We start from the raw sequence: 27,535 nt of genomic DNA on the forward strand, positions 1-27,535 counted from the left end.
CTTGGTACCCATTAGTCACCCTAATGGTCCAACAGCTATCTCATCTGCGCATTACATGACCTGCTCAGCGTCATTTTTTCTCCTAATGTCTATTAGAATATCGTCTATACCCGTTTACTATATCATCCAGACCGCTCTCTTTCTGTCGCTTAAAGTTACGCCTAGCATTCTGCGTTCCATCGCTCTCTGCGCGGTCCTTAACTTCTTCTCAAGCTTCTTGGTCAGTCTCAAGTCTCTGCGCCATATATCGGCACCGGTAAAGTGCACTGATTGTATACTTTCCTTTGAAATGATAACGGTAAGCTTCTAGTCAGATGCTCACGATGTCTACCGTATGCGATCTAACCGATTTTTATTATTTTGTGAATTTCTTTCTTATGGTTAGGGTCGGCTGTTATTAGTTGACCTAGGTAAACGTACTCCTTCACCGACTCTAGGGGCTGAGTGGCGATATTGAACTCTTGTTTCCTTGCCTAGTCATTTATCATTACCCCTTTGTCTTCTGCATATTAATATTCAGCTCCACTCTTACACTCTCCCTGTTAAGGTCTTCAATCATTGGTTCTAACTCGTCTACAGTGTTGCTAAATAACACAATGTCATCGGCAAACGGAAGGTTGCTGAGGTATTCGCCGTCGATCCTTGCTCCTAGACCTTCCCAGTTTAATAGCTTGAATACTTCTTCCAAGCACGCGGTGAATAGTATTGGAGAGATTGTGTCTGCTTGTCTGGCCCCTTTCTTTATAGTTATCTTCCTGTTTTTCTTGTGTAGAATTAGGGTGGCTGGGCAATGTCTGTAGATATTTTCCACGGTATTTACGTAAGTGGTCTGTTGTCCCGGATTACGCAATGCCTCTATGACTGCTGGTATCTCTACTGAATCAAATGCTTTTTCGTAATCTATGATAGCCATATGGAGAGGCTTATGGTACTCTGCTGATTTCCCGATAACTTGAATAATGACATGGATGTGATCCAGTGTAGAGTATCGTTTCCTGGAGCCAGCCTGTTCCCTTGGTTGACTAAAGTCCAATGTCGCCCTTTTATACTGGAGACTCTTTTGGTAAAAACTTTATATTATACTGGGAGTAGGCTAATCGGCCTGTAATTTTTCAGTTCTTTAACATCGCCCTTTCTGTGGATTAGTATAATGTTTTTATTCTTCTAGTTTTCTGGGACCCTTGCAGTCGATAAACACATCAAATAGAGAGCGGCTGGTTTTCCGAACATTTGATAAAATCAATTTGATTAAACCATCTTTGATTAAATCAACTGTTATTCCATCCGCTCCTGCCACTTTTCCTCCTTTTATGCCTTGCAAGTCCCCTCTGACCTTATGTCTAGTTCTAGAAGTTCCTGTTTACTGTTCATTATTGTTTCGAATAGAGAACTCATGAGTCCTCTGGGTATTGTACAGGTCCGCATATAATTCTTCCGCTGCTTTCATTATAGCTTCGAGATTGGTGATGATATTGTTACGTGAAGCTGAAGCCGAATACTATTTACAATTTATTTACAGGTAAGCTCACGGAGTCCAAAATGGCGACGCTATATCAAACAGGCACACATGTCGTCTTCGTCCTCCTCAGTGCAGCCACACTGTGGCGGCTGTTCCATAGCATCACCCCCGGCTGTAGAAGCACCGTCCCGGTGCTTAATCTACATATCCACGGTGAAAGGTGTGTGGTAGGGTTTTGGTCTTGCTACGTCAAAGATGTCACTTGCAGCTGATGATGACGCCGAGAGATCGGCGGGGACGATTTCATACGTGACATCGGTCACTTGGCGTACCACACGGTAAGAGCCTGTGTAGCGCGACAGCAGCTTTTCGGAAAGGCCCACACGGTGATCGGGTGACCAGAGAAGCACCAGAGAACCCGGAGAAAAGTGCACGTTGCGATGGTGGCAATCATAAAGGCGTCTCTGATGCTCCTGTGAGGCCTCCAGACGGGTGCGGGCGAGCTGGCGCGTGTGGTCGGCATGTGCGATCGTATCGCGGGCGTATTCAGTGGCGGAACGTGTGGTCGAGGGCAGCAAAGTGTCCAAGGGCAACGCGGTTTCTCGGCCATATAGGAGATAGAACGGTGAATATCCGGCGGTGTCGTGACGCGATGAATTATACGCGAACGTCACATTAGGTAAGTGAAGATCCCAGTCGTGCTGGTCGGTCGCATCGCACTTGGAAAGCATGTCGGTGACGGTCCGATCGAGGCGCTCCGTGAGGCCGTTGGTCTGGGGGTGGTAGGACGTGCTGAACTTGTGCTTTGTCGAGCAGGAGCGGAGTATGTCCTCGACGACTGCCGACAGAAAGCTGCGGCCATGGTCAGTGAGTAATTGGCGCAGAGCACCGTGCAGTAAAATGATGTCATAGAGCAGAAAGTCAGCAACGTCAGTAGCGCAACTTGTCGGGAGGGCTCTGGTGATTGCGTACCGCGTAGCATAATCGGTAGCGACGGCGACCCATTTATTTCCGGAGCCCGAGAGAGGAAATGGTCCACGAAGGTCTAGACCAACACGGAAAATGGGTTCGAGTGAGATGTCGATCGGCTGGAGACATCCAGCTGGAGGTGTGGAGGGCTTCTCCCGGCGCTTACAGGGCTCACAAGCGGCAACGTAGCGCCGCACAGAGCGGGCGAGACCCAGCCTATAGAATCGACGTCGTACACGGTCATATGTGCGAGAGACGCCCAAGTGTCCAGCCAAGGGAGCGTTGTGAAGTTGTTGGAGGACAGGCGAACGCAGGTGCGATGGAATTACGAGTAGAGGGTTAAGGCGGCGTGGATCGAGATTGCGGTGGTATAATGTGCCCTCCTTAAGGAGAAACATCCGGAGAGAGGCGTCTCCAGGCGTTGAATCCACATGGTCGATGAGGGCTCGTAATGAAGGATCGCGGCGTTGCTCGTTGCCGATTTCAAGCAACTGGGACACAGAGAAAACGCAAGCGATGGCGTTCGCATCAGTTGGTTCGTCGACGGGGTAGCGGGACAAACAATCGGCGTCCTGGTGCAAGCGTCCCGTCTTATATACCACGAAGAAGGTATATTCTTGCAGGCGTTATGCCCAGCGAGCGAGTCGTCTCGTGGGATCCTTAAGCGAGGATAGCCAGCAGAGCGCGTGGTGATCAGTGAAGACACAGAAGGGGCGTCCGTACAAGTATGGACGAAACTTCGCAGCAGCCCACACAAGAGGGAGGCACTCGCGCTCTGTCATTGAATAATTGCGCTGGGTGGGTGATAGAAGTCGGCTGGCGTAGGCTATAACGCGATCATGTCCACGCTGGCGCTGTGCTAACACTGCTCCTATGCCGTGACCACTGGCATCAGTTCGAACTTCCGTTGAGGCAGGCGGGTCAAAGTGGGCCGATATTGGAGGCGTGGTAAGGAGAGTAGTCAGCTGCGAGAAAGATGTGGCATGGGCAGGACCCCAAGAAAAAGGGGCGTCTTTCTTCAAGAGGTCGGTAAGGGGCCGTGCGATGGTCGCAAAATCCTTCACAAAGCGTCGGAAATAAGAGCACAGCGATATAAAACTACGAACGTCCTTGGTAGACTTCGGAACACGAAAATTCGTAACGGCGCGAATTTTGTCCAGATCGGGTCGCACGCCTCTGGCGTCTACGAGGTGTCCAAGGACGGCGATTTGGCGCCGAGCGAAATGACACTTTGACGAGTTTAACTGGAGACCGGCTCGGCGGAACACCTCAAGAATCGCTGAAAGACGGTCTAAATGCGTGTCGAATGTGGGCGAATAAACTATGACGCCGTCCAGATAGCACAAACAGGTGGACCACTTGAATCCCTGAAGCAAAGAGTCCATCATTCGTTCGAAGGTGACGGGCGTGTTACAGAGACCGAAAGGCAGTCTTCTCTCGGTCCATGTCATCGACGGATATCTGCCAGTAGCCGGAGCGTAAGTCGATAGAAGAAAAATAGGTGGCACCGTAGAGGCAGTCTAGAGCGTCATCAAAACGTGGTAAAGGGTACACGTCCTTTTTTGTGATTTTGTTCAGGTGGCGATAATCTACAGAAAAGCGCCACGTTCCATCCTTCTTTTTAACAAGTACGACGGGAGATGCCCAGGGACTACAGGAAGGCTCGATAAGGTCCTTTGCAAGCATATTTGTGACTTCCTGTTGGATAATAGCTCGTTCCGACGCAGAAACACGGTATGGACGTCGGTGAATAGGGTTCGCATCGCCAGTATTTATGCGATGGGTCACGACGGACCTTTGACCAAGGGTCTATTGTCAAAGTCAAAAATGTTGCCATAGCCTTCAAGAACGCGGCAAAGAGCTTCAGCTTGAGCAGGTGTAAGGTCAGAGGAGACCATCTTCTTAATGTCGACATCAGTACCGTGCGATGACGTCACGGTATGGGCTGGGCTGTAACGATCTTCCACTGTGAATGGCTCGACCTCATCATCCTGCAAAGCGCGAATGATAGCCAAGGAGATCCCCCGACGGAGAACTTGTACTGTTAGCGCGAAATTGACAAGTGGAAGGGAGGTGCGGTTGCCAGTAATTTTCAGCACAGTGTGCGGCACGGTAGCACCATGTGTAAGCATAACGGCCGGAATTGGTGCGGCCACGTAATTGCCGTCAGGAACAGCTGGAGAGGACAACAAGTCGACGTGGGTGACAGAGTGAGGTGGTAGGCGAATAAAATCTATGCAGCTCAGATGGCTTGGAGGCGGGTCCACAGGGTCAGCAAGGAGAGGAAAGTCAAGGCGAAGTGAGCCGGCGGAACAGTCAATGAGGGCAGAACGATGGGCAAGAAAATCCAGACCGAGAATGACTTCGTGACGGCAATGCTCGATGACGGTGAAGAGAACCATGGTGTGTCTCTCAGCAATGGTGAGTCGGCCAGAACACATGCCAACAATAGCGACAATCCCTCCGTCGGTGACTTGTACAACTCGGTTCCGGGCAGGCGTCAGAACTTTCTTGAGCCGACGGCGAAGAGCAGCACTCATAATGGACACATGCGCCCCGGTGTCAATCAACGCGCACACAGGAACATTGTCGACGAGAACATCCAAAAGATTCTTGTGCGTGGGTAAGGTGCAGCGAGGATTTTGTGCGAATGTCGTCAACGCAGCTTCACCTCCAGAAGCTGCACTGTCTAGTTTTCCGGTCGGGGGTGCGGCGAATGGGTCGGAGAAGGAGCACGGCGTGACGGAGGCGAGCGAGATTGGCGGCGGGAGGGAGAAGGCGAGCGGGAGTAGCGGGGTCGTGGAAAAGGTGTCGCAGGGTCAGATGATGGAGCTGGCATAGAAGGTGCGAAGCAAAAGGATGCGCTATAGGGGCGAGGGGGGTAATCAGGATAATAGAGCGTCGGAGAAGTCCATCGGCTGCGGCAGTGGCGAGCGACATGTCCAATGCGTCGGCAGTTAAAACAAATCGACTTGTCGTCCACGGTTCGCCATTCGGAGGGGTTGCGCTGTCCATAAGAGGAGTAAGAAGAGCGCGGTGGGGACGTGCGCGGAGACAAAGGTTCCGATCGTACGGGACGAATGGATTGCACGCCGACGTTGGACAACTCTTGGCGGACGACGGCCTGGATCAAGGAGATTGTCACAGGAGAATGTTCAGGTAACGGGAATGAAGGGGCTGCCGGTTGTACCGCTTCGACCTCACGACGAATGATACGGGTCAAGTTGTCACCTCGCGACGGCTGGTGGAAGAGGTCATCACAGGATGACGTAGTGGCTGTGTTGGGAAGTCGCGTGATGTGCTGGGATACCCGGCGGCTTTTAGCATGCTCGAGACGGCGGCACTCCTTGAGTATGGTATCGATGCTGGTGACGTTCGTAAACACCAGCAAATTGAAGGCGTCGTCAGCAATGCCTTTGAGGACGTGATTAACCTTATCGTCCTCAGTCATGTTCGGGTCAGCCTTGGCACAAAGGGCAAACACGTCGAGAATGTACCACACATAGGACTCGGTCGACGTCTGTACACGTGTGGCAAGGGCTTTCTTGGCGTTGACTTGTCGACCAAACGGATTGCCAAAAAGGCCGCGTAGCATGTCTTTGAAGAGATCCCAGCTCGAGATCTCCTCTTCGTGAGTCTGGAAACACCCCAATGGAGCTCCGTCGAGGTAGAAAAGTACGTTGGCAAGCATAACAGTCGGATCCCACCTGCGACTGGTGCTGACGCGTTCGTATAAGCGGAGCCAGTCGTCAACATCAGGACTGCCGACTCCGTTAAAAACGCCAGGATCCCGCGGTGGGGAAACGGCGACGTAGGTCGGGGCTGCAGGCGGAGACGCTTGCGCAGATGAAGTGGCGCCAGCAAGCCGAAGTTGTATTGTCGCCGTTGCGACTGCTGCGAAGCTCCATGACGGGTACGGAGAACGTCCACCTCCACCATATTAATGTTACGTGAAGCTGAAGCCGAATGCTATTTACAATTTATTTACAGGTAAGCTCACGGAGTCCAAAATGGCGACGCTATATCAAACCGGCACACACGTCGTCTTCGTCCTCCTCAGTGCAGCCACACTGTGGCGGCTGTTTCGTAGCAATATTACCCTGCTTATCTTTCGATGCATACAGCTTGGTTTGTCCTATGCCAAGTTTCTTTCTCGCTGATTTCTGGGTGCGACCATTTTCACAGCTTCTTCAGTCTCTCTCACATTATAATTTCTAACATCACTCATCTTCGCTTTGTTGATCAGTTTTGACAGTTCCGCGAATTATATCTTATCTCTTGAGTTGGACAGTTTAATTCTTCGTCGTTCTATTATTAGGTCCTTCATAACTTGGGGGAGCTTGCCTACTGCTTGCCTTGGTGCCTTGCCTGCCACTTCAATTACTGCCTCTGAAGTGAGCCTGGTCATGGTTTCATTCATTATCTCTATGTCATCATCATCATCGTCTATCTGTCCTAAGGCTGCATATTTGTTTGCAAGTACCAGCCCCAATTTAGCTGCTTTTACCCTTAATGCCTCTAAGTTGACCTGTTTTTTCTTTACCAATCTTACTCTGTTCAAATTGAGGTGAATCCTAGTTCTTCCTAGCGTACAAACACTGCACTTTACACTGTTTATCACTTCTACATCCTGCACTATGCTGGGATACGAAGAAAGTATCAAGTCAATTTAATTTCTTGTTTCGCCATTAGGACTTTTCCAGGTCCATTTTTTGTTGCTAAACTTCCGGAAAAATGTGTCCGTTATTCTCAGCTCATTCCTTTCTGCGAATTTCGCCAGCATCTCTTCGCTAGGGTTTCTAGAATAGACACCGTAGTTGCCAATTTCCTGTTCACCCGCCTGCTTTCTCCCACTTTTTCATGGAAGTCACCCATTGCTACTGGATACCGCGTTTGCGTTTTTCTCATCGTTAATTCAACATCTTCATAACTGATTGACTTCCTCATCGTCGTGACTAGATGTTGGAGCGTAGGCCTGTACTACCTTTAATCTATACCTCTTATTAAGTTTGATTACGACTACTGCTACCCTCTCGTTGATGCTGTAGAATTCGTCAATGTTGTCCGTTATGTCCTTATGGATTAGGAATCTTACTCCGTTTTGCTTCTTCTCAGGAAGGCCTCTATAGGAGAGGACTTAGCTGTTATTTAGCAATGTGTAACACTGACCAATTATTCTGATCTCACTAAGGCCAATAATATCCCAAACAATGCTTCATAATTCCTCAAACACTCCTGCTAAGCTAGCCTCACTCGAGAGGGCTCGGGTGTTAAACGTTGCAAGGGTCAGTTTCCATTGGCGGCCTGTCCGCACCCAGAGATTATTAGCACCCTCTGCTGCATTACGAGTCTGACCGCCCCCATGGTCAGGTGCTCTGTAGCTCCTGGGAACTCAGGGCCACTGGTTAATTGTGGATACCATCAGGGAGGAAGGAACACAGTGTGTGTCAGCCTTCATACCACGTTGACTGTACCAGTTGGACACGCTACTGACAGTAACGCCTAACAATTTCGTCGACTTGGTTATTCGTGGAACATATCCGGAATATCGTCTAACCTAAGCTTTAGGATTAGGTTATCATGAGGTACCGTGGCTCGCAGATGTAAAGAAATGTTGCGTCTCCCTGACCGTTCATATCGATGACTGAGGCAAAAGAGTGAATTGGAGTCATTTGTTGCGTAATGGTCGAGTACTGTTTTCTAAAGACATGTAGAAGATAGTCAATAAGAGTGATGTACTACAAATTTATGTGCATTTCTTGCAATATTATATTCTATTAGTATTCAACACGAGGAACTTAGTAAACTGGGAGGATGTATAACTCCGTATTAATTATCGATCCCCCTTCCAGATAGGCACCTCTCTAGCCACCTTCCAACCACTTGGCAACATTCCGCACAACAATGTAACACGAAATATCGCGACAAAAAACTTTGCAACAACTTTAGTATATCGGCGAAGGAATGCAGTGGGAATAGCATCAGGACCAGATAAGGTATTTTTTTTCATATTAAGCAATAAAGAATATAATTCGAGCAAAAAACTTTCACTAAGACACTTAGTACGCTTTACGTCATGAAATAATTATGGTTGCTTCCGTGAAATGTCTCTTTCTGCGTGTTCCTGCTCCGCGAAAGCTCTCGCGTGAGCTTCGGTAAGGTTAAATCAAAAAGATCCAAGCAGCCCAACGGTCTGATTTACCCGCGAAGACTTCATAACTCGAACGTCTACACAGTGACGTTCAAGTGGAAGTTATAAATTAGAGCTTTTTGTTTTGTGCCGCCATCTTATATCTAATGTTGAGGTGCGCCACCTCCTCCTTATTGGCTGCGCCATCACGTGCCCAATGACGCACTAGGCCACACCTCTAATGCAACGTCACGTGCGAAATGACGCACGCGGCATGCGCCACTTTAGTCCTCCTGAGCGGTGGAGCCGCCGTGGAATCTGGGAAGCGTGCACGTCTCGCACCAGCGAGGCCCGGACCGATTCCCGCCAAAACAGGCAGAGCAAGCTGGCTCGCTTTGCTGGCACAAAAGGGAAGATGAACTTATGGGCATCTTTAGTGACCAATCAAGCGCATTTGATTGAATTAATCACAGTCTTTAATTTCAAAAGCTCGAACGTTATTGCTTTCATTGCAACGCAGCATGTGTTTTACGTTTATTCTAGAATACCACCGACAAACAGTTGTCAGAAATGACCATCACTCGGAACCACTACCTATCCCCATAGGCATCCCACAGGATGGCATGTTGGGCTTTTTAAAAGTGAGCGACAGTGTTAAATTATTACAGTGGTGAAATCAATCTTGTGTGCTGACGAGACCAGCTTATTGCAAGAAGGTAGAAGTTGTGATGACCTTGTGGACGAGGTTAATTTCCCGCCAGGTAAATTAAATTAATGGACGCGCTGAAATAGCCCCGTGAATAATGAGAATGAAACAAAAGCTGTAATATTCTGAGCTAAAAGTAAACATATCTCAATAAATGCGACACCCATTGATATTACTTATGTAATAGGACAATAGATGATACTTTTCATCAGCATATGTCATGGGATGCTCATGTGGACAGCCCGACATTCAAGCTTCCGCAATCAATATGTTTAGTAAAGAGAATTCGTCACATACTTCCTCCGAGAATTAGGATGTCAATCTGTAATTCACTGTTTTTCAGAAGAATGAACTACTCCAATCTAACATGGTCGGCCACAACACCACAAAACTGACGCAGACTTCATAGGTTGCAGAAAAATATTCTTCGAATTGTCGAGGGTTTGCCCGTTTACTTCTACCTACAGCATTCTTTTGACATGTACAACGCGCTCCCAAATGGCAAATTTTTCGGCTACATCGTATGTAAATAATTTTAAAACGAAAAAGCAAGAAACAAACTGCCTTTTACAATGTCTTGCCAACCTATAGAGAAGCGTTTCTGCCCCCCTGACGCGTAATACTATGCCCTAGAAAGTGAGAACTTATAAAACAACGTATGGTCTAAAGACACTGCAGAAGTTCCTGAGTTGACTTAATAGAATAAATATTGAACAGGTTAAACTTGGAGATATAACATTCAAAGAACTTTGACATCATTTAAAAAAAATGTTAGCCGGTAACTTTCTTTTCTCCAAACCAAGTTTTCTCTTCCCTGTTACCACTAATGTGTGTATTGTAGCGAAAGAAAAAGGCAAGCAGTCAATTCCAAGTGAACGGCCTTTTACAGTTCGTTTCTGTAGCAGCTCCCACACTTTTTAATCCGTGGCTTCCAGAGTTACTAGCGCGTGCCTTTACCCCTCCCTAAGAAGAAAAGAAGAGAGACGACTTCTCGATGCGACTAGACGAAAATTGTGCGCCAAAAATGTTTCGCAGATATTTAATGCAACAAGGAGAAAATAAAGGAATGAGAAAGACAACGGACATGACTACAGAGGCCGCACCACACAGTTTGTGAATGAGAGTCAGCTCGAGTGGTATGACTTCATCCTGGTAACGGGAACAATATCAGAGAAACATGGTTTACGGGAATGGTGCGATGTTTCGGCTGGAATAACTTCGTAGTTGACAGGACTTAGACGATGCAAAACTATATAGCTTCCAAAGTATCAGCGCAATAATTTTTCCGAGCGGCCTCGTTGATGTAAGAGGTCGGGGTGGTTTCGGGGCGCTGAAGTTGTAGCGAATGAGTCGATAAAAGTCCTGCAGGCTGGTAAATGAAGCTTCGTGTTTCTCGTACCACGCTCTTGCCGCGCCTCGAAGGGAAAAGTAGACGTTCATCAACTAACGGTGAACGTCGCAGTTACTATTGGTTTGGACCCGGTCGAAATGGTCCAGCCAGTCTTCAACGTCGTCAAAGGCGTCGCCGTGGGAGGGGTTAGGCTTGCGAGGCCTGTTGAGAATGCACGGTGCCGCAGCATTTGGAATCCCCTCGGTTTGGCTTGCGGTTGTTGTTGACATCTTCCTCACGGAGCTTGCCAGGAGACTGTATGGCGGTGGAAGACCTTGGAGGCGACGGCTTTTTCGACGGATTTCTGCCGTCCCCGAGGAACTGGCGTTGGGAGCTTCTGTTTCAGGGCCAGTAGGCATAGATCGGATGCGTACTCCGCACCTCCACCAGTTTGTCGCGAAAGCAAAAGGCAAGCAGTCAGGTCCAAGTGAACGGCCGTTTACTGTTCGTTTCTGCAGCAGCTACCCCACACACTTCATCCTCGGCTTCCAGCGTTACTGGAGCGTGCCAATATGGTTAGCGACTGGTTCCGTTTTCTCTTCTTTCAATTCACAATGTGTGCTTTATCTGTTTTGCTTGTTTTCTCCAAGATGGTATTTGCATTTCTGCTATCTTTCGCGGATAAGTCAAACTGATTTTATGTTGGTTCTTTTGCCACTCCTTGATCGTTTATTGCGTTGTTTTATTACATGAGTGAACAGTTTGTGTGGACTGCATTTTACTTTTGGATTTTAAACATCACCATTTCTTGTATGTCTTTTTTTTCTCTCGGAAAACAACGTCGTTGTGTAACTGCTCAGTGTATGGGGGCCTGGGGCTCTGTCAAGCTTCCACTCATGACAGCTATTGCTGCAGGTTTCCCGTGTCGTGTTTTTGTTGTTATGGGACATAAATAAAGGCATTATAAAGACATCATAAATGCTTTCTTATTATGATATCAAGATTCGTACAATGTTACTATGTATGCCTACCAAGGTGCTCTGCTTTTCATCTTTTTAGGTTTGACATATGCTTCGTTCATAAAGCTCGTAAAACACTATGAATGTGACAACTATCTCAGCCACTCAACGATACGTTCACGTCTTAGCCTCAGAAGAACTTCAGTTTGTCCTAGTTCGTGTTCGCTGCATATCATATCGACGACAAGTAAAGAGGGGTACAGCGGAACAGAACACAATAAGAACACGAGCGGTTTTGTATTCTCTTATGACGTCGTAGCCTGCTCCTTCATCGCTAATTCATTTGGGTTATTCATGTGCAACGTTGCGCTCATACTTTCCAAGTTGATCTTGTGCCCCTTTCTTAATAGTGACCCCTCCATTTTTCCCTCGACGACGCGCAGCTTTTGTGGCGGGAGGAATTCAAACAGCCTTGAATCATTATGCGACAACATGTGGCTTACAAGGGACAGCGCCATTCTCTCAAGAAGTTCTTGTAGAGGCAAATGTTCTCATCTTTGTTCATCTCAATTTTGTCCTTTGTGGTTTCGGGAAAAACGTCTAAAGATGCGACCACATCTCAGAATCTCTCCTTGGCGAAATAGCCAGAATAAAAATAAGCCGCCAGTTGCGAGGCCACGAATTCTTTTTGGATGGGGGTGCCTCTTTGATACCCAACGCGGAGGGCAAGGAAGGGAGGGGAGGGGAGCCGGGAAAGCCACAGAGAAAGATAAATTTCGCGGTGTGGTGAAGTGCCGGGTGTCCCACCCCTTGGCTATGGCGCAGCAAGCCCCCATAGCTGTGCCATACACGGGTTCCCAGTGAATGGAGAACGCGCATTAGAGAAACAGCGCGACATTCTGTAGCCAGTGGCGGTGACTACAGTATTTGAAAATGCTAGCTTCTTTTTTGCCATATGGCGAACGTGAAGCATATTCTCACTAGATGGATATGCCTGTTGTCGTAAGCGAAAGTAAGGGCGTTCCAAAGTTTGGATACGCTCGTGCTGCCAACTACAGAACTTTCCAAGATCGAGGGATTGCAGTCCTGCTTTGGGGAAAAGACAACATGGCAATACACAGAGAAATGCTTCCATAACAAGGCAGAAAAGAAGCCGCGGACGTGACACACCACTGCTGCAATGTTTTGATTACAAAAGCGTAGAACCGCTGACATGACGCGGAATTTTAGTTTTGCGCACGGCAGAATACTTTCGAATTAGCATTATCACTTAAGATTGTCCATAACTTGCAACTAGAAAGCGCTACAGCCCCACCTCTCTCCTTCTCCCTTGCTCCTTTATTTCCCCCTTTTGAGGGAATGTCACAATAGACGCTGGTGAAAGCTGGTACAGAAACAGAATAAGGCAGAGTGAGATAGGTGTCAAGCAAGTTACAAGTGAGTGTAAATAAACTAATACAACTAAGAGTGAAATTTCATTTTACACATCACGAAATATAGATGCCCTGTGGCCGGTAACGAGTTTTTCACGCTTCATCTTCGATACTTCGACAAGCGGCTAGTACTTTAAACCCCTAATAAGAATCTGCAGTTATTTCATATACCAAATGTTAACAGATAAGTTTTTAAACATAAAGAGAGAAACTGTACATAGAGTTTTGTTAGCGGGAACCATATGGTAGCCTAAACATGAGGCCCTGGAGCCAATAACACCACGGTGTGAAAGCGCTTCTAGTAGAGTACACGCTTCGCTTTTCACCCAGATTAGTACTTAATTATCTGTCACTTCGGCTTTTCGTGTCTTCCAAAACACTCCTGGATATTTACAGCAACGCTTTCAGGCGTCCGTTCTTGCGGCGAGCGTCGGCGTCAGTATAACCGAGCGAACAAGCACAACGAAACATGAGAGCCAACGCAGAGAGCAGGGGTGGATGAAATAGACGAAGAGGAAAGCAGAGGGGAAGCTGAAGTGGAACCGCGAGGCAGAAAGCGGTGGAGGACGGTATGGCGAAAGCGTGAGAAGATAAGTGTTGTGCGGTGACGATCACTACGAGATGGCGCCAAAGTACAGGGCGCATCGTGGGGAAGTTCGATCAGCGGCCGCTGCAGCGAATCGCGCCTACGCGTCACCCACGCGCTGGCGCTCGCGATGCCTTGATTAGTGATGCAGTCCAACCGTATTTTGTTCCATTTACAACGTGCCCCAAGAGACAGATTGTCCGCGCTAGCTAAATATCGCGAAAGGAAAACGCTTATAGACCTGCGCCCGAATTTCACACTAGGCAGTGTCTTATTCGTCGGTGAATTTTTGAGACCCTTGCCAAACCAGGATCTCTGTTTTCTTGAGCTCTCGTTCTTACAGCCTGCCAAAGGCCCCTAGCACAGCTACAAGTATTACAATGAATACGCGGTTATCAAGCAGCAGTACCTGATGGACGCTTCAACTGGCATACCCGTGCAGCCTCAATAAGACTGCCTCTACACTTAAATGGAAATGTCAATAAAGGGAGCCTTGAACAAGGAAAAATTAAAATTCTCTCTCGATTTTAGGAAATGTAAAAAAGAAAAATGTGTTTAGGCACTTCATTTTAATCAGCATTGCGAGACATTTTCTTTAGGAATTCGTTGAATGCAAGTCTGTCCGACTTTTCCTTCTACCTGTTATTTGTAAGACATGACGATGGTGTACGTTTTGTGGACAAGCGTGCGATATGCCGAAGTCCATGCCATCGGGCTCCTACAGAGCTGGCGGGCTGCGCACAAGGGCGCCTAGCCGCGGCTCGCGCGTCTACCACCGTCGTCTTCCACCACGGGCTCCGTTGCCGCTCATCATTCCGCCGTTCCTCTGCAGTATTCCTCAGTTGTTATACGCTGTTGTGAAGTATGCTAAAAATATCTCAAGCGTAGCCTTTTCATAGTCTGCGCAGTTCTCTGCTGATTGTCAGTGGAACTTGTCGGAAGGTTAAGGACCCTCGTGAGCATTGCGAAAATACGCTTATATTAAGGCGATTACTTTCGACGAATGAAAGAATGTTCATGTGTAGCGGTGCATAAACAGGATGGCAGCCAACTTCATATTTTGCGCGCAGATAGCTGCGACAGGCGTCGTTTACGAAACTTTGCTTTTTATAGTAGAGGTTCTCTCTTGAAAGATGAATTATTTGAATTTACTACAACCCAGTTCGGCCATTGGTATCTAATTTAAAGCGTATAGTTTCTTACATCGACAGTGAGTAGCACTACTTCGAGGTTGCTCGGTAATGCAGTAGCAGCAGCACCAAAATTTACTGCCCTACTGATGCGAGCAAGTTCGTACGATTTCTGCGCATCGCGTGAGCGATAATTTGCAGTTATGCCCATTAGGCATACGCGCCCTGTATATATAAATGTGTCAGATATTCCTGCGATGTGGCCGTTCTAAAAAATGAAAACGCATAGCTGATGCACATCAGCGCAGAATAGTGAGACCGCTTAGATGGCCTTTCATAAGGTTATCCTGCGGCTGCATGGAACAACGTTTCTCCATCTTGCTGTACTTCAAATTCATCCTTGAAGTTTAGTAGAGCCCACTTTTACTGAAGCCATGCTTTCTGCAAAATATTTAATTTGCTCAGGGTACGGACGACATGCATCAATTCTAATGTGCTATGCTAACGGGTGTGAGTCACAGGTGCTTCGTGCCAATATCATAAGGCTTGCCTTAGTTGATGGGCTCTACAAAAGAAACAAATACATTAAAAACACGGGCAATACAGGTACTATGCAAATATATGGTGTCCCAGCTGACGTCGGTCAATCTGTTATAAGACAACAATGTTAAAGAACGCTCTTACATCCCCGCAGTAGACAGCGAAGTCGAAGTCGTTGGACAGCGAAGCTATAAACAACAACTATAACGATTACAAATTGCGACACAAGTTGAAATTATTTCTGTGGCGACATTCACGTGCACTTTACTACATAAGTAGCCGGAGACGGTTCGATGGCCTGACACTTGGCTTGCGCTACTACTTCTCCAACCTACACACATTGGACGACGGAGAATAGAAATTCACCGCGCCTCGTATTCACGCTGCTGTTCAGGAATCCTCACTATACGTGGGTTTTCCAAAGCACTGTCACAACACAAACGAGTTGCTATAAGCGACTTTTTTGTTTACGCACGAAAGTCTATTATGTGACTTCCTACTTTGTATGTTACAGTCAAGTTGCCGTCGCCGCGGCTGCTTGCGCAACAGTAATCTTTGCCTGGGAAATTATGCATGGAAAGTTATGGGCTCCGCATTGCATGTAGGCGCCGTAGCGCATTATCATCAATAATGTAGTTCAATTGCGTATTTTGAGCTTGTTCTTTATTCAACCGCATGCTGTTCGGTATGTTGTATATGTGATCCCAAAGAATGTATACACTGTTCGCCTCACTTTGCTCACTGGTGGTAGCCTCTGCTTTATCGGAGGGGGGGGGGCGGGGGTTGAGCCATTGCATTTGGAGGTATGAGACATAAACGATGTAGTTTTCTGTCGAAGTTACGCGAAGAAAAAATCTCGCGATGCCCATCCGCAGAACAACGCAATCACCAGAGCTCAGTGAAGTTTGACCCAGTCACTCGTGATCCAAAGCATAGACAGTATCGCTGTGCAAAAACACGGTGGAAGGTATGGTTACAAGACCTACGTTGTTCGATCGCCCGGCATGTGACGAATGAACAGTGTACGTTTTATAATTGTATCTTGCACTGCGTTTTGTCTTCATTTTTTAACAGCTACAAAAGTGCTGGCTGTGACACACGGTGTGCATGTAGTACCGTGGCCTATCGGTCGCTGTTTCTTCTGTTATTTTTTCGGTCGGACATGTTTCTAAACAATGATGCTGAATGTGAAGTTCTTTTAATGTAATAGGCCATTATTTCGTTGATGCTTTTTTCAATCTGGGTATTTGCATGAATAACAAACAGAAGTTAATACGCATGTAGTCAACCGTGTAAATGAGTTTGCGTTTGTTCTCTGTGATTGTCTCGAGGTTTGCAGCAGTGGAGTAAGTGGAGAGTACCGCTACGACCCAAAACACATGTCAGGAATATTCGCCAACGGCACTCACGGACTGACTGTCGAAACAGAGCAGAGTATAAAGGCAAAGGTAAGCTTCTTGCTTTTTAAAAATAAATGACTACACTGAACCTGCTGCCTCCCCTCATGCAATATCTACAGTCATTCCTAGCGTGTGCACCTCATATGTTTAATAGCGGACCTTGTCTTGCCGTTTTGGTTCAAGCTCAATAACTTGGAACAGTCGTAGTGACTTAATAATGAAACACATGGTGACCCTAAAAAGTAATTAAGGAATATGCTACGGCTAGTTCCTGAAAAGAAATTCAAACCGGCCAAGGTATTTCAAAGCAAAAGTGTGATTTCGAAGCACCTTTGCAGTTAAAAAAAGCACGCGCTCATTTGCTTACATGCCGTTCCGGCATATTTTGTTTTTTAATTGTTGTGAAAAACAATTGCACAGGAATCATGCACTATTTACAGCTTGGCCACCGATTCTGAATATGCGGTACAAATTTTGGAGGGATTTCTGCGGGGAATATTATGGACAGGCCCTCTCAAATTTACTTGGCCAGGAGGCCAGATTTGCGATCAGTGGTACTGTCTAGGGCCGTAGAACAGAGAACATCAAGCAAGTGAAGAAGTATTTAAACTAAGTACCGGTAAGGTCAGAGACAAAAAAAAAATTCCAGCTAATTGAAATGCGCGACTCAAGAAATGTCTTGTGTGATTGTGTTATTGCGCACAAAAAAAAACGAAGTACCTTAAAACTATTCAGACTTTTCGCCGCCAAGGTCCCCGTGGGCAGAGTGAATCAGGGAGGCAGGTTAAGCTTCGCTACTTGAAACCGCGAATTCGCAATTGAGAGAACTTCTGAGTGCTCATTCTGTCATCATAATTCTCAAATCTCTGTAAAGATGATTACAAGGTTCTCAACACAGCTGTTTAGCTTTGGATATTACAGTGGCACAAGGCACCTACAAAAATACGGAGCGTGACCACATTTTCTTCACAGAGTCTGTGCGGCACTTATGGCCGTTTACAACTGCGGTAACATAATGTCTCCGATCCAACGGTAATTACGAAGAAACTGTTAAGGTTTATGCGAAACAAGCAGCTACCTTTCTGATACTCCTCTTTACTGTCTGTTAATAACCGTGAGTCACTGATGTCATGTAATTCTGATATGAACAACGTTTCGAAATTCTCTTGGATACATTTGTGCATAGTTTTCGGAAGGGATGAATACATGCTTTTGTCGAGGGATAAAGCGTCATCTTATTCCACAGATTTCCTAGTGTGAAGTTCCGCAGTGCGAATATTGTCAAGGGAAGTTTTTAGAAAGTTCGACGCATTGTTGTCATTGTAGAGTGTTTAGAGGGCTGCTCACGGATGCGTTTCGTGTCAACCCTTTTCGTGTGCAGGGGCCCTATAACGCAGGACTGTCCAATCTCTCTTTATTCAAATCTCGAGATGTCAAATACATGTAAACGCCGGCGCAAGTAACGGGCGGTGACCCACAGCTTTGTCTTAATTGCCCAACCAAACGCTATCCTCGTTTGTAGGAGGCAACTTTTGTTTGCTTTAAAAACAAATAACGTTGCTTATATTGAGCGGTGTTTCTTATCAATTTGGATGAAAAGAGGCGAGGAGCACACTCAAGAGGATAACCGGGTCAGGAGGGTGCTGCTGGTGCCTGCCATTGGTCCGCAACACATTAGTTTGCTTCCGGTGGCTGGTTGAAAATCGCGGCAGCGTGCAACGGAAGGTTAAGCATGCTGCTGAAACAGATCCTCAGCAAAGAAGAGTTGGCAAAGCGATGTCGTATACGTACTGAAAGGGCTCGATGACGTTATACGGCTCACGCAAAAAGTTTTATTGGACGCAAATAAATCCATGCTCTCCGGCAAGTGCCAGTAGCCAGTGCCTGAGCCATAGACGGGCAGCCACCTTCAGCTCCTTTCGGAACGGGGCAACCTCCCGCTATTCAGCAGAAAAATAATTTTTTTTCGGCATATTAACGCATATATAATGCGTACTCGACACTTTCGCGTGGTGAGTTTTTGCGGTTTGGTAACGTCGTGGCACACAGGCGAATTGGGCGCAGCCTGCAAACTTTTTACCAGTAGCAGATGGCTAATAGCAAAAACCGTCTGATCAGAAGTAATAACGTTTGGATAATAAGAATGCATAATCATTGTGCATATATCATATCAGATGGAGCGTTTCCGCGGTTTTTGTAACACCGCATGACAGACAGGTGAACGGGGTTGGTCCGAAAATTTTTCAAACAATCGCGAAGAGCTGATTACAGAAATGCAATAGAAAAGTTTGCTATAGCTTTACGTTATAGCGACCCATATTCCGAAGCTGCTACAGTCTAACACAGCCGTAAAAAACGCCCAGTGGTACATTGCCATCTTACACTGGTGCCACTGGTACCGGGAGTAATCAGAATAGCCTCGCTGTGGAGGACGGCGCTTCTTCCTTGATGTTTGTCAGCTCATTCACTCGTGACAGCCAACGTTCCGAGACACTCAGATAGCGATGGTGCAGCGAGTGGCGCTCGAAGTACCATCTGCTTCCCTGTAGGGGTTAGGTACGGTAGCTACAGGCTCCACGCATAACACACAGTCCAACATAGAGCCCCAAATAACCACCTCTCAAAGCACACTAAACGCAGTCTTGCATCGCGAGTATTCAGATGAATTTGTTTTGTTTATGTGGCTAAGAAAAGTGGTACAGCGCTACCGTCAACCAAAGTATCTGAACTTTCTGATCTCCCAATGAAGTGCCAAAGCACTGTCGCGAGAGCACCTGCTTCACGAAACAGCATTCCGCGGCAGCCGGCGGTCGATGGTTGGCGGCGCCCGAACGCGCTCCGAAGTCGTCGCCCCTTCTTCACCGCCACTTGCCTTCCACGAGCGCCACCTGAAAGATAACGTGACCAGCAAATCGACTGCTGGCGGACACGTGACCTACGTGATATGAGCGGGAGCGCGTTTCCCAACGGCCACTGCACAAGAAAACCGCCGAATGAGCCAAAGGAGGCTAGTCGCTTTAAAAACGAGGCACTCAAAATACTTGTTCGTTTTACGTCCCATAACCACAATATTATAAAGCACGCAGTAGTGGGGGACGCCGTATGAAAAAAATTCGAGCAGCTAGGGTTCTTTGAAATGCAGCGAAAGCCCGACACATAGTTGTGCAGCGAAGCTGTATATGGCTAGCCGATTCGTTCGTCCATGCCTCCGTCTGTCAACTGTACACCGAAAATACCGCCGCAATTATAGCAATCATATACGCATGCGCGCAAAAAAAAAGTGATGCGCGTGAATCGCTGCGCCAGTGGTTACGTCATTGCTCTCCGTCCGGCCGGGTGCGCGCGCAGCAGTTTGTCTTCGGCTCCGTAATGGATAGGCCAGGCGTCATACATAGTGCTTAGGAGCAGGCATCTTTGCATGAACAACGCCGCAAGCAAAACCGGGAACGAGTTCGTCTATTCCCTGCCGATGCTGCAGCCCGTGCACAAGAACAGGCTCATGCAGCTGTGGGCAACTGCGTACCAAGTATCCGGCAGCCTACAAAGCTGTTTTGTGATGAATCGCCGGGATTAACCCAGTGATAAACACCGGGGCCGCATGTTACAGCTTCGCTGGTTAAACATAAGTACAGATGCCTGGGCGCTGATATTTTGTTGCATTTCGCCAGCGTCGAAATGCGGATGGGATTCCATTCCACGCCCTCGGGTGTGGCAAAAAATAGGCACTTATGACGCTCCTCCGGCATGCGCTGTCACCAATTCGAAGGTGCGTCACAAGTTGATGTTGGAACTTCGGGTTGCGTGGCCATTCGTGACCAAGTCTGCTGCCGTATCGACTACGGAGCTTCTGGATCCACGCGTCGAGTAGCGAAAAAGGTTTAAATTTTATAAATCAATGTAGGTTCACTAATTTCGCGGGTAGAAGACTGGTCTTAGCTCTACTAGTCTAGCACACCAGGCAGATGTCTAGACATGTTCGACCCGTCTCGTGGCGGGGTGGCCGCGAACGGCCATTGGGATCACTCCGCTTTCCTCATGCGATGTCTCCACATTCGTCGGCGAGGTGGCGTCATAATCTATGTGCAGTGAAAGTGGTTCCCAGGAAAAACAACGGCACAAGGTATTGTGGACGCATACTATTCAGGCGGAGACACAGCGCAGGCAATGTCAAAATAAACAGCCATCCTCTGACACGCCGACATAGAAAAGACCGCCTCTGGCCCGTAAGCCATAGTTTAGACACTTGTTTTCAACCCTTAGTGCTCGCCGTTCTGCGTTCCCTGACAGTCACTAGCCGTCATGGTCTTTAAAGGCTTGGTCATATCATACATTTTTCATCGCTTCGATACTACGATGTTTATCGCCTGCGGCGGCAATCGCAATGGCACTCGCGGCAGGGGCCTTTCATCGGTGATAAGCGAAGAAATTGGAATTTTTTATTGTATTTGTTCCGTCTCGGGGAAGCAATTTAGAACACCTCTGTCACCTCCATGGCATTATAATTCTTGCATCTTCCCACCATCTCGATTCCCTGTAACACCATAGCGCACATGCAAACTCGACAACGCCCAGGCACATCCGCAATACCGTTGTTTATTTTCGAATGCGCATGTTTCCGTGCACGATCATTAATTAAGCGGCCACGACTTCCACTGTTTGCGCGCTGTGCTCTGTGCATTCGTTCTTTTTTGGCCGTTTTTCTATTGGCAATAAATTCAAGAACTCCCATCTGCCGTGCATTGGGTGCACGTCATAGAATACGAGGTGGTAAAAAGTAATGCGGAGTTCCCCGCTACAACGCGCCTCGCGAGCATATCGCGGCTTTGGCACGTAGCACTCCAGAACTCAGGTTAGTATTGGCTTTTTAAACGCTATTTTTGCCTAATAAACCGTACCAGAAAGTATTAACAATAAGACGTAAGGAAAATTGGTAATTACAGACCGGTCTCACGCAAGAAAACCAACTTCATAAAACATGTTAGCAATGTGATAAGAGTATCTGTATAGGAGTACAAGAATATCAGCAGCCAATCGCAAGTTACTAACGTATTCTCCATTAACTGTTATCCCCTATTCTTCCCAGTCCAGGTCTCTGAATACCTCCTGTAAACACGCTGTGAATAGCATTGAAGAGATCGTATCTCCCTGCTTGACGCCTTTCTTTATTGGTATTTTGTTGCTTTCTTTATGGAGAAATACGGTGGATGTGGAGCCGGTATAGATATCTTTCAGTATTTTTACACACTGCTCGTCTACAGCCTGATTCCGTAATGACTACATGACTCCTGAGGTTTCGACTGAATCAAACGCTTTATTTTTCTTAATCAATGAAAGCTATATATAAAGGTTGGTTATATTTTGCACATTTCTCTATCAGCTGATCGATAGTGTGAATATGGTCTATTGTTGAGTAGCCTCATATAAGCTCAGAGCTCTGAGTTTCAGCTCAGAGGTGGTTGTGGCCGAGTACTTCACTAGGGTGGCGAATCGGGCTATGGTGAGGGAGTGCGTTACCGGTTCTGGTCACTGGGATTAGGCCTCACTCCAGGACTGTTTATGCAATTTTATCAACACGCGGATTTTTTTTATTCCAGTGGAAAATTGCGCGGCCCCGGGTTTCGAACCACGGTCCTCTGGCACGTGAGGCGGATACTCTGCCTCTACGTCGCCGCGTACCACATGTCAAGTATATGTCAACATATTTGAGCGATATTTCATTGTTTCGGGTGACAAAAACATCATCGACGCTTTGGCCTATAACGACTGCCTAGTGTTCCTTGATCTACAGCTGTTTCAGAAGTGCGATAGTGTCTGCTGGATACACTGACTCAGAAGAAGAAATGCTTGGCTACATTGCAGTAGGGCATAATAAAAGGTAACAGTAACAGTAATTGTGTCAATATTATGTCGCTCAGCTCTCCAAATTATGGTGCGTCTCGGCGCGTCTACCACGTTACAGGACTGGTCAGGCAGGTTGGCGACCCCCACCTCATGCGCCGCAGGTCGAGCTAGTGTCTCACCTACCCCCCCCCCCCCCTACTTGACTCTTCCCCAAAATGCAACGGAAGGCTGGCACGGTTCCAGGTAGTCGACCTTAGTCCGGGGCAAAGCTACTTTGCGGCTCTGGAAGGTCGTTCGAGAGCAACCCGTCGCCTCGCCCGTCGCCTCGCGGGGCGACGCCCGTCGCGGGTTCGCCCGTCGCCAGGCGAACAGGCGACGCCGGAGGCAAGTCAACCTTCGGACAACGGAGCCCTTGGAGCGTCCGCATGTGCAGAATATGAGGGCACTTGCACGGGCGCCTACCATTGGTGAAAAATGACAAGACCTTATCTGGCTCGACGATAGGCCGAAAATGAAGTGACCCGAGAAACCGAAGGGGATAAACGCGAGAGACGGGGAGAAGAGTTTTTTTCTTTCTTCTTGCCACGGGCCGCAGCGTCCCATGTGCTGCCGGCCGTCGATCACTATATGACTGTTCATTACTTGTGTTATTACTGTAAAAAAATGTATATAAACCTTCAGTTCTCAAAATCCTCCAGCCAACTGCCGCACTCAGCCGCAAGATAACCTGTACCCTGTAGATAACCAGTACTCTACGAGTGCGCTGTAGCCTAAGGCAAGGAAGCAGGAAGGGCACTTCCCTAACTACTCGTAATACGCTACCGTACTCGTAATTAACATTGACAAAGAGCCCGTTTGTCTGTTCTCTTGTCTGCAACACTGCTACTAAACGGGAGACTGAAACACCGCGATGACGGCTGTCTAGGGGAAATAGGCAATGTGCGCAGGCACTGCAATTACCGCCTTTCTTCGCATCCTGTAGGATTCGCTAGTTTCACGCATCACAGCGGATGCCGATACGAGGCACCCAAAAGCAACATTTCGTCGCTTTAATGTTAATACTGCACATTACGCCTTAATTACAACGTCACTGAAAAGGCAACTCACATAGCTATAGCGACATGACAATGAGCTTGAGTGCCCTCTACTCGGGGCTCTCGATTGAAAAATTCAGCTCCTCTCCAAATTAAAATCATACAAACAAATCGCTGGACACGCATTGCAGGGCATTGCACTTGCTTGACAAAGGACAGCGCAACCGAAAACAGTGAGAAACACATGACTGCGCAAACGAGCACGATTGCGGAACTATGCTCAGCCTGGTTTCACATGGCAGCCGTGGCCACACGCTTGGTCATGTGGTCGATGTGACGACAGTATTGTACCGCCACCCTGCGTAAGGTTAGATTGTGTTGATGCGCTGTTGAAGCGCCGCGGTGTGAGCGCTTGGTGTGCGCCTCGTGCAGGCCATTCGCATTGTGCGTTTCTCTATGTAGCGCAGAGTCAGACGCTGTCCTTTCCGGTTGTTTCGCGTGCTGCCTACGAGACGTCTGTTTGTGCACAGGCGCTAGTAAGAACAGGCGCGAGAGAGAAAATGCAGGGGCTTTTGCTCCTTGAGTATATGGCTCTGCAAAGGTACTACGGCGGAGGTTTCTACGCGCATGTTTCATGCGTTTGTCCCCTAGACATGTTTCTATTGCTGAGTGCGCCGAAATTTGTAGCGCTCTATCGCTGGCTGCCCGCGCGGTCAGGCATTGGGCGCAGGCGCCACATTTGGTGATCTCTGTGTCTGAAGGGGCAAGTTCACCCTCCGTGGTTGCTCAGTGGCTATGGTGTTGGGCTGCTGAGCACGAGATCGCGGGATTCAATCACGGCCATGCCGGCCGCATTCCGATTGGGGCGAAATGCTGAAACACCCGTGTACATAGCTTTAGGTGCACGCTAAAGAACCCCAGGTGTCGAAATTTCCGGAGTCCTTACGGCGTGCCTCATAATCAGAAAGTGCTTTTGGCAACTAAAACCCCATAAATTAATGGGCAACGCTCTGACTGGTGTTGTATAAATTGCGGGTCGCTTTTCCGTCGCGACGATAAATTGGATTTATTACAAGCCCTGCTCCAGGAGGGCACATGTAACCGTCAAACGGAGGCCTCAGGAGACCACCTGCGGTCATAATAAAGGAGGTGGCGCAGATATCTAAAGGGCACCCAAAGGGTAGTGGGGAATCAAAGCTGGAAGCAGCGCGGCCGTGGGTTGGGCTTGTGGAGGCCGAAGCTAGCCAGGGGGTGTTCGCATAAAAAATTGGCTGTCTGCAATAATGAACAGTCGATCTTATACGTCCCTGGCACCAGTCCGAGTTCTAGCTTTGATTTCGCCGTTGGCGCTTTGGTGTCCTAGAGGCATCCAACCGCGGTTGGATGCAAGTGGCTCCTCCTAGAATTCTAGAAGCTTCCTTCTAGAATTTCTGTATATGTGGCCCGGGCTTCACTACGGTCGCTACTGCTCCCTCAGAAACATCCCTGATGTTATTTACAAGGTGCATTGCCGTAAAGCGAGACAAAGCTATTATCCGCCACGACTGACTTAGCACGAGCGCCGCAGCTGTGAGGCAGTCTGTCTGACACAGCGGTCACCAAATCGGGCATCAGTGCCCGCTGCTTCACCTATTCTACCGCGCTGGCAGCCAGCGTTCGAGCGTAACCTCGACCCCACTCCGCAATGTCGGCACGCCTAGGGACAAACGCCTACAACACTCGCTAAGAAACCTACTCCGTAGTGCCTCGGCGGAGTCACATATTCAAGCAGCAAAAAACCCCAGATTTTCTCTCTCGCGCTCACTTTTACTGGCGTGTGCGCGGAAACGGCTGGCAATCCCTCAAATGAACGTCTCATGCGCTGGCTCGCTTGCTCGACATGCCACTCTGTCTCAAACAAGAGCAGTGATCTGGGTGTTTCCACTGGGCATTTCGAAGGTCTTTCATTTCCCCAATTCATTTCGGACGCATCATGCTGCATTATTGCGGTTAGACGATCGGCGCGTCTGACCATGCGTGATCACGCAAAGCTATGCGCCCCAGCGTGCCGAGCCCGTACGGTTCAGTCCCACGAATATTATAGCGAATAGCTTACTCTTTCCGGCTCTTTTTATGGTTGATAAGAGGTCAGTGGTTGGTCGTAAGTACTGTTGATGTGCAAAGAAGACGTTCGTATATATGTTCTCTTGCTCTCTCGCCAACTATATTTCACTCGCTCTCGTTATTTTGTTGCGCTCGCTGGTTCGGGCTATTCGCGTGTAGTTAACATTCATCGACGGTGGTTTCAGCTCACTGGTTTTGTATACGCTGTGCCCACAGTGCAATTCACTGCCACCGTTTCTGCAGAGCACCATTCCTAGTAACGGCTGCACCGATGTATTCCTTCGGTTTCATCGAAAGTGATGCTCGCTCTTTAACTCGATACTTTTATTTATGCTTAATATAGAAAAAGGCTTTTATAAAAAGACTGAATAAGATCCCTTACAATACAGAACAGGAGAAGCATTAACATGCCGTCGGTAAAATAAATATCATTGTTTAAAAAACTGAAAACAGAACCTGTAAAAAGTAGTTAGGTCGGGCACTGCGCTCAGTGTCTCGCAGCTTCTCGAATTTTGCTGCGTATCCTTCAGTAGCTTCGTGCGATGGTAAGTGGTTCCATTCGACGATTGTGAGGGGCATGAATGAATTTGTAAAAAAGATGAGAGAAACATATCGGTCGATTCACATTTGCGCCTGTGGCCACGACAAAAGAAAATTACTGCATGGGACGGGAAGAAATCGTCAAAAACAATCGAATGATGATAAAGTTTATGAAAAAGTGAACGCTGCTGATATAGGGGATGCGCTGTCAGAATCTGCACTAACCTCCGCGTGGTCTACAGACTGGCAGCGCACCTGCGAAGCCGATGTGGAGCCGCAGACCTCGCCACGAACAGCGGATTCAATGTTACCGCACTCGCCCACGATTTGCTCGCGGTCTGCTGTGGTTTCAGCTTCATTTGCTATCGTTCGTCTATTTTTACGTGAGGTCAACCCCACAAAAGGCTCCTTTTGCGGCCGAGCTCTAGCTGATGCAGGGCGAATACAGCAGCAATTGACACGACTAGCACCGCTGGATCAATGGAGAAGTCTCCAGCCAAGAACGGCGCCGTCGAAAACCCAGCGAGCGAACTGAACAGATACGGCCAGTCTTACGAAAATGTTTTCGAAACGCATTCACCCCTTCTTTTTAAGCTGTCCTGCTTCCGATGTTTTTTATGCGTCGAGTTTGGTCAAACATCTGTTTGAGGCGTTGAATCCGTTAATACGACGTTCAAAAGACTTGACAGATAGTGTTCACACGAGTTCCAAATATTGCAGAGGCATCATACGCTGAGTGGATAGCGTTAAGAATGCCATAGCTCGTGGAAAGCGGTCATTGGAAAAACATAAAGTACACACGTCAATATGATGTGGACCGAAAGTACATTTTGAAGCGTGTGACTGCAGAATGCGCGCCGGCTGTCCTTGCTGCGCAGAACGCACAGCAAGGGCAGCCGAAAGTCGGTGAAGCTGGTTTTCAGACAGGAAGAGTTCAATTACGTCATCTAACAAACACGACCATGTGTACCAGTGTGAACCACTGGAAGAACAGGATTGAGTGCTTGGCCAAGCTTGAATATTTGGCAGAGGCGTTCTCAAGTGGAGGCGCTGAAGCTTGTCGGGAGGAACGAATGCTGTGTTATTAGCGCCCACCGACGCCGCTACGCGGGGACGCTTGTTGTCGCGCTCTCGGGGGGCGTGGCAAAAGATGACGAAAATGAAGCTGGGCGGAGCGTGCTCGCGGCACAGGTGCAGCACGCGCTAGTCCGTTCTAATTCAAGGGTTAAATATAGTCTGACGCAGCGTGAGCGCAGGCACACGTTACGTCATGTTGGCGAGAACAAAAGACCGATGCTGCGACACACTGGCGAAGGCAGCGTCACCGGCCACGGCCAACGCACTCGATGCGCCCGGCTTCGAGCGATGCTCCGTG

At 47.9% G+C, this 27,535-nt stretch overlaps 1 protein-coding gene across 2 annotated transcripts in view; it reads left to right on the top strand.

Annotated features, from left to right (window-relative positions):
* The window catches only part of LOC142559680 (uncharacterized), a 242,287-nt gene that overhangs the window by 211,388 nt on the left and 3,364 nt on the right, over positions 1 to 27,535 (top strand). For both annotated transcript variants that reach the window (XM_075671244.1, XM_075671246.1), the window contains one exon: positions 16,574 to 16,690. In XM_075671244.1, the coding sequence (XP_075527359.1) occupies positions 16,574 to 16,690 (117 nt within the window). The remainder of the gene's footprint in view (positions 1 to 16,573; positions 16,691 to 27,535) is intronic.

The sequence above is a fragment of the Dermacentor variabilis genome, chromosome 10 (assembly GCF_050947875.1).
Source record: "Dermacentor variabilis isolate Ectoservices chromosome 10, ASM5094787v1, whole genome shotgun sequence".
Taxonomy (NCBI): Eukaryota; Metazoa; Arthropoda; class Arachnida; order Ixodida; family Ixodidae; genus Dermacentor; species Dermacentor variabilis.